General features: G+C 42.4%; 1 protein-coding gene across 3 annotated transcripts; it reads left to right on the forward strand.

Annotated features, from left to right (window-relative positions):
• The first annotated feature begins 302 nt into the window (after nt 1-302).
• gpib (glucose-6-phosphate isomerase b) lies at nt 303-11,142 on the forward strand. Of its 3 annotated transcripts, none has more exons than XM_040138473.1 (19): nt 303-374; nt 3,971-4,209; nt 4,522-4,612; nt 4,875-4,943; nt 5,062-5,181; nt 5,337-5,420; nt 5,516-5,662; nt 6,172-6,243; nt 6,341-6,385; nt 6,515-6,568; nt 7,267-7,327; nt 7,608-7,651; nt 7,788-7,940; nt 8,214-8,343; nt 8,531-8,607; nt 9,389-9,517; nt 9,845-9,920; nt 10,308-10,374; nt 10,747-11,142. In XM_040138473.1, exons 2-19 carry the CDS (start codon nt 4,091-4,093, stop codon nt 10,868-10,870), a joined length of 1,662 nt encoding a protein of 553 aa, XP_039994407.1. In that variant the 5' UTR covers nt 303-374; nt 3,971-4,090; the 3' UTR covers nt 10,871-11,142. The 3 variants fall into 3 exon arrangements, with proteins under 3 accessions (XP_039994407.1, XP_039994397.1, XP_039994417.1); XM_040138463.1 differs by lacking the exon at nt 303-374 and adding an exon at nt 749-931; XM_040138483.1 differs by lacking the exon at nt 303-374 and adding an exon at nt 2,284-2,362.
• Nucleotides 11,143-19,173: the final 8,031 nt, after the last annotated feature.

A 19,173-nucleotide genomic window follows, 5' to 3' on the forward strand; every position in this document is an offset into this window, starting at 1 on the left:
CACCTCTATGGCACGTTTGCTGCTCTCTATACATTATCAAACACTGCACGGCTACTCTTGGGCGATTGACTGTTAATGCAACAGTGAAACACATTTGGCTACTTGATACTGCCACTTCAATGAGGCAGAAAATTCACTAGTGGGTTGGTTTTGTACTTGCTAAAGGGATTATTTTAAAATCCGATCACTATTTAGCAGGAAGGTGTAACTGAATCCCCGCAAGCGCAGTTAGCCGGTTTCATCGAAACTCACTGGGATGGCATGGCCCAAGTCACGGGAACATTATGTCGCAGCTATTAATACGGCCTTTTAATGCCCTAAACGCAGTTTCGCCGGAAAGGCTTCCGCGGCATCAGTGCATCAATACGCCAAAGGTTAGAAAAGCGATTGTAACGAAAACGCCACGGCGCAACCAGACGGTAGATGCCCGGTATTCTGGGTCCGCTGCACTCCCGACTTTGACACTCGCCCACTGGCCACACAGAACCAGATACTCGCTTGCTAGCTAGCAAGCTATTGCTCTTTCCCTGACGTCTACCAAATATTGTCAAGTCTAACCACAGCCATACGTTACACCACCACACGAGCTGTAACTAAAGCCGCTGTCGTCCGTTTGTCCGATGTTGACCGACACTCCATTTTTGTGCGGTGGCGATTACCAACTGCAGCGCATAACTTAAAACCGAGAACGCCCAGGTCCGTTATCGGACATGCAGTCAAGCCAGGTCGCTGCTAACGCTGGAGCTCATTAACTCACTCCTCAGTCTTACCTGCACTGCCACGGCTGTCCTCTGTCAAGACACGAATCGAACCCGAAGCGTCGCTCACAGATACAAGCCAGTGACAGTGAAAATAGAAATAACCGATACCGCCAACTGCTCCCTCCCCGCTAGCTTAGACGGATGCGCTCCACCACCAGACATCAAATTGGGTCTGTATACCAAAATAAGAGCGTGTACTTGAACAATAATGTCAACTGCATTTGCAGCGCTCTCTGAAAACATTTGTCCAATTGTCTAAAGGGGGTCTACGGTTTCAATTATGACGGAAAAATGTTAATAACCATGTCAAGAGTGAGGTACGTCCGATAATGGACGCATCGGTGTTTCATCGGCTCTATGCATGCTAGCTACATAGCTGAGAGAGCCAACGTTAGCTACCCAGCTAGCTCTCTGCGACACGATTGTGAGCGCTGGCAAGAAGCACACGCTACTGTGCGCGGCCCAGTGGTCCGCCAGTACAGGCCAACAACAGTCGGTGACGCCGTAACCGGGAGGAAACCGAACCGCTTCAGTAAAATACAAGAAAAATGTCAGTACACGTTAAGTTAATCACCGCATCGCTCACCAGCTCTAGGCATCCACCCTCTTGACAGCGAATCCCCTGTCTGTGTGACCACCGTCAAGAGCGCATCAATTAAAACAGACACTTCCGGTACAACTTTCACAATAAAACTCTCGCAAAGAAACATCTTGCATAAGTCAGCGTTTTTGAGTAAAACCACAGGTCTAGCGTTAATGTGCCAGCTAGCGTTTTAAACCTGGTCTTAAACGTCATGACTTTATATTTAAATTTCGTTTCATACAAATAATGACCGATTCCAGGCCTACGTACAATCAAAGACAACCAGTGACGTTTTAACATCACGAAATAGTTGTTTTAAGATTAATAGGGCAAGATTCTTATTCAAGTGGAAGTGAAACCATATATATATCAAAATAATCTTTACTGTGAATCGTTGGTGTACTTTGTAGCAGAGCCATTCTGTGACCGTAGGAAATGAGGATGCTAAAACAAAAAAAAAGAAGAAAACAATTACAACTCATAGGTGCGATCATTTTTCCGTACATCTTTTAGTCCTTGTCAAAAATACTGGTTTTCATATCTGAGCGTTTACTTAGTGATTAACGGGATAACAAATGAAAGATAAACAACTGTGAATGAATTTATTTACTTGTGTTTTCATTTAAGTGTTTAGTGGCATGAAGGCATATTCGGCTAGTATGTCGTAATGTTGACCTCAACCAACTGATCCATATGATTTCTTTCATTTCTTTTGTTAAAGGCTTCTAAAATGCCATTCCCGATATATATATGGTTATAACTCCCGAACTACACACACGTTTAAACAGTATGAAGGGGTGTGGCCATCATTCACAGCCCAAAAAAGGAGCTCTTAAAAAATGACAAACACTCTAAAAAGGGAAAAAAAAAAAGGGGGGGGGGGGGGGGGTTAACCAAATATTATAATATGAGTCATTGTGAGTTTAATGCTTTTCTTATGATGTACATTGCAATATTCTGCTAAAGACATCAGACAGTATCTTCTTGTGTTTGCTTTACCTGCTGGGGATGTGGAAATGTAAGTTCATTCTGCCATCAGCTGCCCACATTAGTCATAATTATATATAAAGTTTATTTAATGCCTCCTTTCAGATAATCTCTCTGTGATTTCCAACTCTGGTCAAATCTCTTACACAATTTGTTGTTGTTCAGGTTTACCACTCTGGCCAGCCCAAAAAATAAGGAACTTTAAGGCTTTCTCCCCCTCTACTGTGTGATAAAGAACATTACATCCTGTACTCCACACTTTAAAAAACGGTCACTTGGGGGCGGTGAGGTGCACAAATAGATGGACCCCACCATCACTGTCTTTGTCCTTGGGTGTTGAAAAGTTTGCTTGTTCTAGTCACCACCAGGATCAGAGTGCTTTCAAAAGAAACCGCTTGCACCTCCTGGTAGTCACAGTAATGGTAGAACGACACTGTTATGGGATGCTTTCGAACTTTCGTGTTTAGATATTGAAAGACAGTCTGAGAAAAAAATTACCCTGGAGTGTGTGGTAACTTGACTTTATTAATATGTGCCTTACATAAAGTATGATGTGCATAATAAACAATATGCATCACTCTATGGATTTTCTGTTTTCACTGTCCAGATTTTTATCTGGTGTCCAATTGTGTCTAGAAGAATATATAATGTTAATATCTAATGCTTTTTGTTCTTCTTCCCTTTTGCTCGTTTGACCAGATCAATGTGACAAAACATTAATGGGCTGTTGATAAAAAATAACTGGTGAAAAAAAGATATATATATCTTATAGTATGAATATGCTGCTACACTTTCTATAGGATGAGATGAAACTTAAAGGGTCCGTTCACCCAAATTATAAAATACCATATGTTCTGAGCCAAAGACGACAGGAAAATGGTTCATACTCTTTTGGGGCAAATGAGTGACATAAAAATGGATCCAAGTTTTGAATGAAATTTTTATTAGGCCAGAACTAAACACTAGAATGAGGATGCAATGTTGCTGTTAAAGTAAAAAATAAATCACGGAAAACACAGTTCAGTGATATAAAATCATAACCAACTATAGTACAGTACAGTTATATAAAACACAGGAACTGACAAATGAACATGTAAATAAATATACATCTTCACTTTGCACAAAGAAAGGGAGGGGGGAATGTCAGTCTTATGTTCCTTAAATTATAAAGATGTACATTAAATTCATAACTTTAAAGGTATATAATAAAATGAACTGGCCGAACAGTATTTTTTTGGCCTCATTGCACCCAAGTGGTAGTGTATGGCTGACAAGATATAATATTATTTATCAAACATTAGAGGGGGCGAAAAGCTCAGCCTCTAGCTTGCACAATTTGAAAATTTTCATTCGTAGTTAGGCAAGTAAATCTTTGGAGATTACTGAATGGAAGACTGCGTATTGTATCTTACCTTGTTAATTATAGTCTGAGGGTTTTTCATTCATATGCATTTATTTTGTATCATACAGCGAGCATTAGCAGCATGCTGAACTACATGCCAGTGTGTGTTGCTGTACCAGTGGAGCTCCCAGTACGGCAACACACAGTGTTACTGTACCATGCAGTGCATGTAACCCCCTGCAGGACAGCACGGAGGTGTGACAAGCACAAGCCCTGAGTATCGTGTGTCTCTTGTAGGAGGGGCAACTGTGGATCTGGACTGGACACCCTTCAAAAAGCTTTCCCTCTGACCTGCTCGGTCCGACTCAGCCAGGCTAGTTGAGCACAGCGGAGCACAGCAAGCGCCCTCTGGACAGCATGGGACTCACACAGGACCCCAACTTCCATAAGCTGCAGGACTGGTACACAGCCCATGCCCTGAACCTCAACATGAGGCACATGTTTGAGGCTGACAAGGAGAGGTTCAAGAAGCTCAGGTAGACATCCTATTAAAATGTTTGACCCGTGTAAAAATTCACAGCACAACTGAATAGGATGTAGATTTTTTGTATGTGTGTAAATAGGTTGTATTATTGTTATGATTTTCCTGGTTCCATACTCTGTTGACAGGCAAGTTCACAGGAGAATGCTCTGATGCATTCAAACTATACAACTCATTACATAATAGTCAAAACTAGATGTCCAACCACCACTCGACCACAGAATCGTACTGTTTGATTGATTATTGTGTTTTATATCTAGTCAGGAAATCTTCTGTCCATGACTGATGTCTTATTGTGTTTGGACAGCCTCACACTGAAAACTGAGGATGGAGAAATTCTTCTGGATTACTCCAAGAATCTCGTCACAGATGAAGTCATGAAGATGTTGGTTGATCTGGTAAATTCATGTTTACCTTAGTGATCCGTGACTTTTCAAATGCCACTGTAGCTTTGATCAGGAAGTCCCATTCATCTGACTCATGACTTCATCTCAGGTCTCATTTTTTTAGGTACACAAAATCCATTCATTTGAAGGATGGGTCGGCAATTTGACTGACAGTGGCACTTTTTGGCATGCGTGTGCATAACATACTCTACATGCATACGTTCTGGGAATTGATGTGATCCTGTGAAGAACTAACATTTCTTGTCTTCTTCAGGCCAAGTCAAGAGGTATTGAAGCTGCCAGAGACAAGATGTTCAAAGGAGAGAAGATCAACTTCACTGAGGTGCTCATTGTTGACCACGTGTCTGCTGTAACTTGACTTATGGCAGTGTTTGCCTCTCTACGTTTATCCTGGCGGGGTATAAAAAAAAAAACGTTTGTTTCGTTTTGTGCACACGAAGGGCCGCGCTGTGCTCCATGTGGCTCTGAGGAACCGCTCCAACACTCCCATCATAGTTGATGGCAAGGATGTAATGCCAGATGTCAACAAGGTTCTGGAGAAGATGAAGGGCTTCTGTCATGTGAGTCAGATGCGGCACCAGCTTTGTTGCCCTGCAGGTTGCACATTTAAAAGTGTGGATTTAGCAATCGTGGCCATGACAGTTTGATGAAATTTGTAGATGATTTCCAGTCAACCGCTAAAGTAACATTTAGGATGATTACTTATCTGTTGCAGAGAGTGCGCAGCGGTGAGTGGAAGGGCTACACAGGGAAAACCATCACGGATGTTGTTAATGTCGGCATTGGAGGATCTGACCTTGTGAGTGCAATTTTAAAGTCGCACATATTCAACTCCTGTGAGCCGCCCAGTACGCGCACAGTCTAAACAGAACACGAACTTTAACTGAACTGCAGGGCCCCCTGATGGTGACTGAGGCCCTGAAGCCTTACTCGAAGGGTGGACCGCATGTGTGGTTTGTGTCCAATATTGATGGAACGCACATCACCAAAACCCTGGCACACCTCAATGCCGAGACAACACTCTTCATCATCGCATCCAAGGTAGCTGGTTTACACAAAGCCGACTCCTGAAACTGCAGCAGAGAAAAATGCCTTCTCATTCACACTTATGTTTACACAATCAGTTTGTATAAAATCTGTCTTGGTCTGACCAGTTGTAACTTCATTTTTTTCCATTCAGTTAGATGAATCTGGTTGTACTGTTGTACGAGTTGCTCTTCCCAGGCATTTAAGCCAGTGTTACGTCAGCTGACATTCATATCTGAATGTTTTTCATACCAGACTTTCAGCTTTTGGTACAAGTGATGTGTCAGGAACAACCACAACTAACTTATTGCAAAATACTGTGCATCCATTCAGGATCATTACCGTGACCTAAGATTAATTGGTAAATATTTTCAAACAACAAAAGTCTAAGTCTGGTGATATTTTATTTTGGAGGAAACATTATCATTCCTGTTTTACGCACAAATCTCCTGCATAAGTGCAGTTACTTTGATATTAGTACTTGGTTATCTATGAATTGTGTCTACCTGAATTTCCTTTTCCAGACATTCACCACTCAAGAGACCATTACCAACGCTGAGTCGGCCAAAGCATGGTTCCTTGAACATGCCAAAGATGTGAGTATTCAGTGGCCTCAGAAAGCAGCAAAGTGGATAGTGGACTTAATTTATGTTCTTCAAATTCTTTAAACGTATTCTCTGCCTGTTTCAACAGAAAGCTGCTGTTGCCAAGCACTTTGTGGCCCTGTCCACAAACGGCGTAAGTCACGACACACCATCAGAGGCTAAGCCTTCCCTCTCTGTCCCGACATCTGATCCTAACTGTGCTGCTTTTCTCTGTCTCGACATCTGATCCTAACTGTGCTGCTTTTCTCTGTCTCTTCCTCAGCCCAAAGTGAAGGATTTCGGCATCGACACGGAGAACATGTTTGAGTTCTGGGATGTGAGTGTTACGCCTTAGAGCAGTCTGTGCGCAGCAGGCCTAGACTGTGATGGGCTGTAGGCAGCAGCTATAAATAAACTAGACTTTTGACCTGTGAAGTAGGTGGGACAGACACTCTGGCCAGCACCTGCTGGGAAATCAGAAGCCTCTCTCTTCAGCCTTAGTTATTATTGGTAGCGACCTTCTCTCTTGAAGAGGTTACTGTAAAGGCTGGGTTGCATCAAAGGTCAGGGAGCTGCATTTAGTTACATTGTTGGTATTTAAAAGGTAACAGCTATGACATGGCCTTTATGTCATAGGGAAAATGGCTGCCAGTGTTTTACACTCATTACTTCTATAGAGTTTAGCCTGCAGTATTTCTGTCCCTGAGAGAGAAAAAAAACCCTTAACCAAAGACAGGACTTATTCAAATAAATAACTTATTGAAGTGCTAAGTTATCTGCATTGCTCATGTTACCGCTTACTAAAGATATAAAAACTTTTGTCAAAATAGTAATACAAAATATGTTGCTGTCAACTGCAACAGATAGTGACAGGAACCTTGATGTACAGTTAAGTACATCAAGGTTCCTATTGCAGTTCCCACCACCTTTTGTTGTGCACAAAGCTTGTTTCTTGTTTAAAAATGCACATTTTGCAATGGAACTTTGTTTGGGGTATGGGTGTATTTTCATTATTTTGTTTATTTTCTCTTTCAGTGGGTTGGTGGTCGTTTCTCCTTGTGGTCTGCAATTGGAATGGCCATTGCCCTGCACATTGGTATGTACAGTGAAAACATTAATTTCTGTATTTTTTACAACAACGCAAAACCCTGACTTTGGTGCCTCCCAGTCGTAGTATGAAGAAAGACACTGTGGCAGACAGCAATGCATGCATCATATTACAAATAATCTTAGCATGTTAGCACGCTATCATGCTAATGATGGTGCTAGATGAAAAGTCAGAGGATAACCAAAGTTAGAATTAGAATTCGTCTTCTGGGGACCAAGAATGTATTTGCAAAATTTAGTGGCAACCCATCATCTCTTCTCCTCATCAGGCTTCGACAACTTTGAGAAGCTTCTTTCAGGAGCTCACTGGATGGTAGGTAAACCAGGATGAGATGACAATAATTTCAGTTGCCCACCACTGTCATGTAGAAACACCGTTCATATGAGCCCTGCACAAGAGAAGATACAGAGTACAAGAATGTAAAGTAGCATCCCTTCCTCCCCTGCAGGACAACCACTTCCACACCGCTCCCCTGGATAAGAACGCTCCTGTGCTGCTGGCTCTGCTGGGCATCTGGTACATCAACTTCTTCCATGCTGAGACCCACGCCATGCTGCCCTACGACCAGTACATGCACCGCTTCACTGCCTACTTCCAACAGGTCTGACCCGACATCGCTGAAGGCATCACAGGTCTCTGTGAGAGCCTCCAGGAATTATTATTATATGATGTGATTTAAAAGACGATTTTGAATTAGGTTAGGCAATACCCTTCACACTTACAAAGGAGAGGATGACTTGTTTGCATGGGTAAATTATCTTTGACTGACAGAGCAAAGAGCAACACTATGTGTGTGTTAATAGTCTACACCCATCAGAGAGAACGTAATGTATGTGACAGATTTGATAACATGATAAACGTGTTTGTTGACTAGGGTGACATGGAGTCCAATGGAAAGTACATCACTAACCATGGAGCACGTGTTAACTACCACACTGGGCCAATAGTCTGGGGAGAGCCAGGAACCAATGGACAGCATGCATTCTACCAGCTCATCCACCAAGGTATCATCACCAAAGATCATTGTTCAATATGAGAGTCTTGTACAGTAACCCTTGATTTTACCAAGCAAATATTCTAGTACCCTTATCCTATCTTTACTGATAGCCTTGCTAGGTGGGTGGCCTCATGCTACGAGTCTGCAGGTTGCTTAAATGTGTCATTAATGCAGTCTAACTATGTTCAACTTAGGAACACGTATGGTGCCTTCTGACTTCCTGATCCCAGCTCAGTCTCAGCATCCCATCAGAGACAACCTGCACCACAAGGTACCACTGGTGTTATCACTGAGATATATGTCTGAAGCAGTTTGGGTACAGACCAGTAGTTGAGTCAAGGGTGTATGAATGCAGATATGATGATGTTTCTTACCTTCTTTTAAAAAGTATACTTAGTGAAGGGCCTAACTGGTATTAGATAAAACCCTGCAGGAGAAAATACATACTTTAAATACATACTTTGACACACCACTGTGTCTACTGTGAAAAAGACACAGTCAGAATACAGTCTGAATTTAAGATATAGTTTTTCATATTTCCTAAAAATATGTCATAGGCTGCAAAATATATTCATGTGACCTCAAAGGAATTGAAGCCCAAAATTGTGAAAGAGTACCGGTGCAGTGGTGTGCAGTTAGTGCATGTGTATTAATTACCTGGACAACCTGAGGAATGCATACTTTTAAGGTATCATCCATAAAGGTCATAGGTTCTTCCACCACAAGAGCCAGCTGGAGTGCAAGACACTGAGTCTATATGTGCTTTTGCTGACAGGTGCAATTGAATATGTATTCTTAGACAAATTCATGGAGAATTCAATAAAAAGGAAATATACACTGTAACTATGTAAAAAAAATCGTTTAAAAAAAATGAGTTTTTGCATAGCACACATAATAGCCAATCGAATCTGAAAGGCAATATGTCATCATGCTGTAACGTGACAGTACAACATATAAGCTAGTGCCTTGCGAGAATGACTTCTATATCAGTCACTGTAAAACATGCAGTGCACTGTACTGTATCTGAAGGTGTGTGTTTGATGCGGCTGCAGATCCTGCTGGCCAACTTCCTGGCCCAGACAGAAGCTCTGATGAAGGGTAAGACCACAGAGGAGGCCAGGAAGGAGCTGGAGGCCAGCGGCCTGACTGGAGAAGCTCTGGAGAAAATCCTGCCTCACAAAGTAAGTCAAATCAAGAGAAACTGACTTTCTGGACTAAGACATAGAGAGAATGACCACCCTGCGCTCAGCAGCTTACACAATTTTGACAACAAACTTAAACCTGAACTTGAGAAGGGGTGGTCATCTCAGGTTGCTCGAAGAAAACAAATCATGCTCAGCCTGAGGAAGTGCACTAACGAGTAGACTGGAGAAAGCGAGCATAGGAGGTAGTGCCCTCTGGTGACCATGAATACACACAGCAATCCCAACTATATTAAGAGCATTTGTGATGATGGCCTGCACAAAATGAATTGTGTGTAATGAAATATTTCTCCTCGTTTAACGCAGGTATTCCAAGGGAACAGACCAACCACCTCGATCATCTTCAAAAAACTGACACCATACACACTTGGAGCACTTATAGGTGAGAGCAAACCCCTCTTGTTTGTTTCTCATGACTCAAAGCCGCCGATACTGAGATTAGGTCTCTGAAGGAAAAAGTCGAGTGCTACCGTTACAGTTGTAAAAGCAGTGGTTGTATAGGTGGTGACAGGAGTGATCCCTCATCTGGAAATTCCTGAAACAGCCCAAGTGCCACAGTTTACAGATGAGGTCCAGCCAGGTTGCTGCACCCTGTTGCATAGTAAAAGTCTGTTTGGGCCTTGGACAGTGAAGCAAGAGAATAGGTTATGTGGTGTGCGGCTCCATTGTCTTACCTCGGGAATCCCGTTGAATCAATACGAATAACCACTTAAACCTCTCTGTAGTAATATATTTGTTGTAATAATGATGATTCTGTCTTGTTTCATAGCGATGTATGAGCACAAGATCTTCATCCAGGGTTTGATGTGGGAGATCAACAGTTTCGACCAGTGGGGGTGAGTCAGTCTTTACGACATCTACTGGCTGTATTGAGCAGCTTTTTCTCATACTCATGCTGTGCAGCCAAGAATAGTTAAAAACCACACATCTATATTTTAAGTTCTAGTGGAGATTCCAAAGTTTACAAAAATACCAAATGTGTGGGGTTGGATCTTAAGAAAACTTGGGTTAAATGATCCACAAGACATCTAGAATATTTCCATTTGGTAGTCTTGGGTTTGAATATTTTACTCAGCGTAAACGTCACATAGCTACAGTAAAGAGTTGGAATAAACTGATTCAGAATAAATATGTGATAGTGTCCGAAAATGTGGAATATGATGGTTTCAAAGCTAGTTTCTAAAGCTCCTTCCCGTCCGCATTATCAGAGTCGAATTGGGCAAACAGCTCGCAAAGAAGATCGAGCCCGAGCTCAAGGACACCGCAGAGGTCCACTCCCATGACTCCTCCACCAATGGACTCATCAACTTCCTCAAGAAGAACTTTGCCTGAGCCGAGTTACCCCAACAACTTCCACTTTACTCCACATTATTATCCATCTCATCAGCTCATGAGCTGCATGAACAGGAGATTCGCAGAGGCAGCTGGTCACTCCCACGCAGTCGAGCTGAAGCACTCTGTATGTTTGTACTCTCATTACGAATATCGTGACTGTCTACAGTGCTGTCTTTTCTATGTTTGTTACAGTAGTTTACCAAAGTGAGGGAAAAGCTTTTTGTATTAGACTGTCATGGAAGGCAGAGAGAAATGTCTCTCTCCACTCCCACAGGAAATGTAGTTTCTGGAATAAATATCCTAACACAATTTCCCAGTGAAACTATCACACTGTGTCTAATGTGAGCAAACAGTTACAGGCCTGCACACAAACACAGCAGCGGCTGAGTGTCCTCCTATATACAAATGTGTGTAACTGTCATAATGGACCTCAAAGAGCATTTAAGTAACACATCACTAGATGGCCTCAGCGAGCCAGATTTATTTACTGGGAGCATCCCAGCCACCCAGTAATTTACCATTTATTCAGTGGAACAAAGGGTCAAAGGTCACTCCGTCTGCACTCTTCCTCCCCACAAATCCCCAGACTCCAACTCATCCATTTAGACAGAAAAACAAACAGCTGGACTAAACGGCATCTGGACTACACGCCAGTCCCCACTGGCACTATAGTTAAACATTATAAAACCCGATTTGCTTAATGTTTCAGTACTGTGTGCCAAAATTAGCCTGCCTAACCCTTAAATCACATATAATAATGGTATGGGAGACAACGGATTGCAGAATACACTATGTGATACTATTAACCACAATGCACTAAACAAAGCCGACCCGAAACATATTTCACCGTCTTTTTTTCTCCTCATAATCACTTCTGGGTACAATTTCAGAGTGTGTATAAGGAAAGTATGAAAAAAAAAAAAATCCTAGGCCCCAGACACTGCTGGGTTTTCATTGCTGTTGCCAGGCAACAATACTTTACTTCAAATCTAACTTGTTCTTTTTATCTCCAGCTTGGAAACAAGATACAGAAGAAACTGGGTTTGACTGAGGATAGAAACCCTCCTCATTGTCGGGCTCAGGATGTTTCCCCACAGATTTTTCATAATTCCAGTGAAATTCCCACGTTTTTGCAAATGATATCACATTTCTGAATGAAACTCAGCTCTAGAGGACAATCAGCGGAGTCATGGATACACACATACGACTATTTGATATTAACTAGAACTAACTTCTGAGTTATGAATTTGCTCCACTATTTAAACCATGTGCATGAGGCTGAAATAAACAAGCAGTTAGTCAGCATGAGGAAATAAGTGATGAGGACCTGCCTGGGTTCATTGGAGAGCATGATCACACAGCAGCGTGAAAGCATGAAAAAGGCTCTGTGTACGTTCCTGAGATGTTTGTGGAACAATGGCATCGCATACCCTCACATTCCACTTCATGCTTTATTGGTTGGGCCTGTCAGTCATTTTTTTTTTTGGCCCCCTTTTTTTGCCTGTTGAAGAGTTGCCCCCCTGGCTCGATCAGGGTCCCAACCTGCTCCAGTGCGGTAGTTGCCATGGCGACGTCCCCCCCCTGCCACTTTTTGGCTGTGCAGTCCCAAGTTCATGGCAGTGTCAGACGCAGGGTTGGAGTGGGGTTTTGGATTCCTCTGAACTGACTAACTACAGATTAGATCTTCTGAGACGTACGCTTTCTTTCTCAGCATGTTCTCCACGCATTTGCATTCATCATGAACCACATTGCTGGAAGCGGTTTGAGGCTCGGCATCCTTGCATGTAAACAAGCTCGGAAACTCGGCCTCAGAGGAGAAGGGCTGCCTGCAGGTCTGCGGCCAGTTTTAATTCTTGCTCGAACTTCACTGGAATGCTGTTAATGTGCACAAATTCAACTATCCTCCCCTCCCAGGAACCTTCGGGGAACTGATTCTCTTGGGCTAAACATTAGCCATGCAAACATATGACCCCCCCCCACATGCACACACACACACACACACACACGCACACACACACACACGCACACACACACACACACACACACACGCACACACACACACACACGCACACGCACACACACACACACACACACACACGACACACAACACACTCACACCACATTTCCCAATATCAAACCCAGCTGATGGGCCCTCTCAAGTTCCCAGTCTGTAGTCTAAGGCTGCCATTGACAGCAGTGACACAGAAACCCTGCCGGCTGTAAAAAAAAAAAAAAAAAAAAATAGCCACTTAGTCAAGCCCAGCTTCATTTTTCCCACGACTACTGGAGTTATATAAAGGCTAACTTAAGTACGTGGGCAGAGCTCATCACGCTGCAGCATAGGAAACCAGTAGTACTCCCTTGAGGCTGCAGGGGGCTCCAGCTGACCCGTTTCTGCCCCCCCTACAGATCCCGATTAGCTGCATCCATCCTGAAACACATTGCTGTTGGGGTCCATACGGAAAACACAACACAACAAACCTCCTTGCTCATTAGAATACAAGAAATTAGATCTTACATTATTCTTCCCATGTTAATGCGCATTTATGTGACCATCCGGTAAAGGGAAAGTGAAGGCTCTCACCTTTCTGAGAAACAACTTTCAAAGTATTCTTCGGTGAGAAAAACACTATATTTTAATGTTTTCATATGAGATAGCACATGAAACTCTTCACATGCTACATATCTGAGTCATTTTTTCTGAGACGTCCGTGACCTCACAGAACAGTCGGAGCTGTCTTTCAGTGGTTCGTCTTTGCCAAACTAACAGACAGCTGGGTTTGTTTGTCCTCCAGGGGCAGCTCTGGGTCGGTTATCTGGTTGTCTGTGTGGGTTTTTGAACACTGAGCACCCATTGTAAGTTTTTTTGTCTTCACCGCCGCTCCGGCATCCACAGAAGTACAGATATGCTGACCGACATCTGGCTCTTATTCAGCATCTCAATGCTGGAGATTAAAAAATAACCACGATAATACTCCCACACTGATTTCAGCCTGTGTTGGTCTGCTGGTGCTACAATATATCATAACGTACAAAGTGACAGTGGCAGCAGCTATCTCCCATTTTTCAGATCAGGGCTGTTTCTGATTGTGATGAAACATTTGGTGCCAAGCAGGGACGATCGTGCATTTTTTTTTGTCACCAGCGGTGAACAAAGGACACAAATTTTTTTTTTTTTAACCTTCACCTTTGTTTGAGGATGTTTTATGGAAGTGACTCAGTTCAGTTTTTTTTTTTTCCTCCAAGAGCAATAGAATACTTTATTCCATCTTCTAAAGAAAGCAAATCACTCGCCTCTTCACTTTCTTTTCACAAGAAATGGACGACTGGTGTAGTCTACACAGCACCTGCATGCTTTGTTATGGGTGAAAGACAAAGCTTCAGTTCAGCAACGTAACCCTACAGTAGCAACTAACCCACGCACTGCTGCACTTCACTCAGGAAGGGGCATACTTAAGAATTTTTTTTTTGAGGTAAAAGGGTACTCTGGCGATTTAATGCTGCGCTTCCATACAGTTGGGAGGCTCACAAAAGAATCGAAGCAGCAAAGACAGAGACATCCGGACTTTTAGACTTTTTTTAACTGCCAATGAGACGTCTGCCGTCACCCCAACACAATGATGGTAAACAGAATTTTTTTTTTTTTCTAGGTGTGCCCTGGTGGGGCGGGGTTAAGGGGGAACCCCAGTGATTTTACACATCAGAGTGGGTTTAACGGTGTTTGGGAGTACCACTGAATATGTGGGAAAAAGGTTGTATATAAAGCCTTTCGTGGCTTCAGAGGGAGCTGCGCAAAATCTGATAAGCTGCCTCAAGCGACGTCCCTTCAGTCAGTGAAAATTTAATGGCAGCCAAATTGATGTCTTCAGAAGAAACTGTCCCAGTGAAAACAGCTGGCAAGGTCCATGCATCCAGAGGGAACCGGTTCCCTCTGGATGCATGGAAGCGCATTGAAGTTGAATTTTTATCAGATGTCTTTTTTTTTCATAGTTTTGTATTGAGAAGGCAGTTTCTTCTTTCACTTTGGCGCTTAATACCAAAACTATCTCCAGTGGCTAAACGCCCCAAGGATAATGATTTGTGAAGTGACTCATCACTAGTTTCCGGTATTGTAACGTCTTCTCCCTTACACTTTCTGGAGATGAAATTTGATCCCCTTCAGGTGGTGCTCTAAATGTTCTCTGCTACTGTTGCTGAAGCTTGACAAGTAAACATATTAACTTTACTTGCTGTAAAAACAAATAATATTTGGTCTATGAAACATCAAATGTAATACCGTCTACTAGTTAAGAAGACTCATCTTTGTCATGTACCTTTCTTTTATAGAGAGTAAACTTAAAAATGGTGTGTGTATAGATGAGATTCAGACAGAGGGTGGGGAGATTTATGCTGCAGGAAGGGGACAAAGTGTCAGTAACCAAAGATTGAGAGTGTATGAGGTAATCCTGTCGCGAGCATATTTTCACTCATTTCCTGGCGGTGGAAGGGACCCGTGTGCTCCAGAGGGAAGGTGTCCTTTTGTGCGTTGTAACAGAGCTCACCTCAAAGCGGATCCCCTTGGGGCTCCACGGCCTCTCCACACACACACACACACACACACACACACACACACACACACACACACACACACACACACACACACACACACACACACACACACACACACACACAGAGCTCCCTGAGTCACAGGGTGGAACCCTCATACGCATAAAGGGCGCTTTGTGCCCTAACTCATGGAGCTGTCAACCAACACCAGAGAGCTCCTCACACTGAACACCACTGTTCAGCTCACGGGAGAGCTCAGTCAGTGGGCAGACTGTGCTTTTATGCACGCCCTCGCAAAATGTATCTACATCTCTAACTGTCTGTGGATCAGTGACTTATACAGTAAGTACAGCTGCGCTCACCGTAAATGAAATTGAGACTAAAGAGGTGGAAGGGATGTGCATGTTTGACTTTTCCTTTCCAAGTTTTATCCTCAGTACAGGTGCCACTGTGAAGGTCCCCTTTCCCCATTTTCCCTTTTCCTCTCCCTGCAGTCATATGTGATTGGCATCCATGAGCCTGTCTCTCAGCCACGAATTTCCTACAACTGAAAGGTTACATTTCTGACCCTCTTGGGGACTGAGCCAGGCAGCCGTGATTTAGCAAGCATGCAGTGAAAAATGGGATTTGTAGTTCTGAAGCCCACCCACTCACCTGCAGGATCTCCAGAGAGATGACAGCAGTACTGCATGTGGGATGTTCCTGTGTTTACAATCCGTACAACCAGCGTCACGCAGAGGCATCATTAATAAGTTTTAAAGCTGCTGCCAGGAATATTTTTTTATATTAATGGTAGTTCAAATAACTATGTGTAATGTAAAAGGGGTCACTTGTAATGATGAACTCACAGGGAATTACCAACCGACTCTGCAGTTCCGTTCAGCTGTGCAGAGCGTTTTAGCTCCTCTCAGTTTATTGTTGTGCACAGCTTTAAAATTGTATTAAGGGACTGATGATTTCTGAAATGACCACGGCTACTCTTAATAGAGGACCCGAAATTTGCAGCTGAGATAATTATATGACTTGTGTGAAAAAAATGTATCAACTTGGTATTTTTAGAGAGAAGTTGACACTTTTTTGAAATGAGTTCATTGTTGTAATTGGTGTAATTTCAATGCCAGCTTGGAAATGTTGGCAGGGTTTTGAAAATAATAAAAGCTCCTCCATCCTCTTCATTGTTCCACACTTCAGACTTTTGTCACTGTGACCAGTTGTATTCAGGTGCAACCTTCCTGAGAGTTCAAAGCCACAGCAATTCATTACGATGTCCAGAAAACAACACATGCTTTCACAACCCATCCTCCAGGTGGGTCTGTGGGTCTCCGCCTGCCTTTGTCTCTTCTGCTGAGATCGTTCCTTTTCTTGCAAAAGTCCTAAATACTTTGTGAAGCATTTTGTGCTTTCCTATGCTTTCCTTACTTTCTGCCACGTCAATGAGGATAAGGCATTGTGTGATATTAAAGAACTTACCTGGTTGCATATAAAGGCCTAGGGTTTCTAATGGAGATGCAGTCAGGAATGTCTCAGTTATTCATAGTACAGCTACAGTGAGAAGGTGAAACACAAACCACATTGGTGGAGCTTCTCTATCAACCCTAATAAGTGGGTGTTTCTGTGTGTGTGTGTGTGTGTGTGTGTGTGTGTGTGTGTGTGTGTGTGTGTGTGTGTGTGTGTGTGTGTGTGTGTGTGTGTGTCTGATGACATTTTGGAAGCTCTTGTAGCGATGTGATTTACTCAGTTTGTAGCTTTGGAAGAAGATTCACACTTTCATATTTGACATTAGGAGGGAAATTCCTGTAATCAAACCACTTTATGCTCCAATTAGCCCAAATATTGTACAATACGGCACCACAGGGGTGCACTCTCCTCATTCAGCTCGACAGCCCAACAGTTTGAAACAAGTCCTAAAACCTAAAGAGAAGTTTAAAGCCCGTCATCCAATGAAACAGCGACTGGAGACGACTTCAATCATGCGAATCAAGTTCAGCCTCAGGGGTTTTGTCAGCAAAACTACAAGTGCCAAATGATTTATAATGTAAAATGAAAGACAATTTTTGTGCCTCTTAATAACTTAATACATTTCACTGAGTTGACTTGAGGCTTGTTTTTCTTCTTTTGAAACTGAAAAGCTTCACAAATTCCACAGACATGCCCACAGTATCAGTTTATCATGCCTGTGTGTCATTTCCAGGAATGTTTATGCACTGGAGCAGTTTACTAAAAGGGTCAGTACCAAGGGAATTGACTCATCAGTGGCTGTGTTTCTGTCTGCACAGTTTATTGCTGCTCAGATACTATCTTGTTAAATTCATATTTGTCAGTTGTTGCTAATTTGTTTTTGTTTTTTTTCCCCTTTCTAGCTTTTTTTTTTTTTTGATAAAGGATCTGTTTCTGATGGTCTTGTCTTTTCCAGCCTTCAGATTATCTGACCATCAGAGCGCTGGGCTGTCTCCCAGGAGAGAGAGTCCATCACGTCATGCTGCAGTACAGGGTTGCGTGCATGGACGTAATTATACAGCAGCATTTTCCTGACTATGAAGAGCACAATATTTAATGTAGCTAATGATGCTTTGCGGGAGTTTTTCTTAAACCCATACCAGGCCTGAGGTTGTAATTCTGGTCATAAATTAACAGTTTTATTTATTGTTTTCAGAACACGGGTGTTGTGAAGCGTTTTGAGACTTTGAGACTGGCCGGCTGTCAATAACTTCTATATAAATAAACTTGACTGGAGTAAACTACAATTTGTAATACACCAACATTAAAGGCAAGTAATATTAAGAGATCATAGGCACAACCCTCAGGACGATCCAACAACAATCAGGCAACCCCTGAATAATCAAATTCAGGAGACATGACAGCAGAGGAAATTAAGAGCTAAAGAGAAGAAGAAGAGTGCAATCAGAGTAAGTACAAGAGATGGGAAATGACTGCTTATAACGTTGAGTTTTTCACAATTAACAGAAAATGAAAGAGCCAATGGGAAGGCAGGGCAACAACATGAGAGCTCCATCTGAGGCTCCTCTACATCCCAAACACTTAAAAACCAGCCTGGGCCGTCGGAAAACCGCTTACATGTGGTCAACTCCAAACCTTTCTTGACTTGTCTTCATATGTTGTCCCAAGCCGTACCCCTACACTTTGATGCTATTTTATGACTGCTTTGATTTGGCTCAGTTTCAATGTGCAAAACTATTAAGCCAGCATACATTTCAATGCTTACTACCAAGTGTACAGATTACTTAATCAATACAAAATGTTCATTATTTTAACAGCATTATCCTGGCGAGGAGAAACATTCATGCTGATTACCTCGGGGCCACTGCCAGACAATTCAAATGAAGCAGAAGCGGAAAGAGAAAACACTTATTCGCCCCTTGATGAGAGCTAGGTGAAACCACTCTTGTGTCCGTATGGTAAATATGAGGCCACAGCAGATGGTTGGCTTAGTTTAGCACAGAGACTGGAAACAAGGGGCAACAGTTAGCCTGACTCTGCCCAAATTAAACAACAGTTGAGATCTGTCATCTTAAAACAGACTTGGGGAATACACGTTCAGTATATTTCTGGTCTAAAACAGTGAAGCTTATTCTTTAAAATAATAAACAGTGTCAGTTTCATGTCAGCAGTAGTTTGTAGCTGCATGTAACTTTGTGGTGGCAGATTTTATACTGTATAAATATATATATATATATATATATATATATATATATATATATATATATATATATATAATATGTAGAAATACATAACGT

The sequence above is a fragment of the Xiphias gladius genome, chromosome 1 (assembly GCF_016859285.1).
Source record: "Xiphias gladius isolate SHS-SW01 ecotype Sanya breed wild chromosome 1, ASM1685928v1, whole genome shotgun sequence".
In the NCBI taxonomy this organism is placed as follows: Eukaryota; Metazoa; Chordata; class Actinopteri; order Istiophoriformes; family Xiphiidae; genus Xiphias; species Xiphias gladius.

What these genes read in the sequence shown, in the direction of transcription:
- gpib (XM_040138473.1), top strand. Translation starts at nt 4,091, where the DNA reads ATGGGACTCACACAGGACCCCAACTTCCATAAGCTGCAGGACTGGTAC. An exon ending in GAGAGGTTCAAGAAGCTCAG is followed by an intron (nt 4,210 to 4,521) that starts GTAGACATCCTA and finishes GTGTTTGGACAG; the next exon opens with CCTCACACTGAAAACTGAGG. An exon ending in AACAGTTTCGACCAGTGGGG is followed by an intron (nt 10,375 to 10,746) that starts GTGAGTCAGTCT and finishes CCGCATTATCAG; the next exon opens with AGTCGAATTGGGCAAACAGC.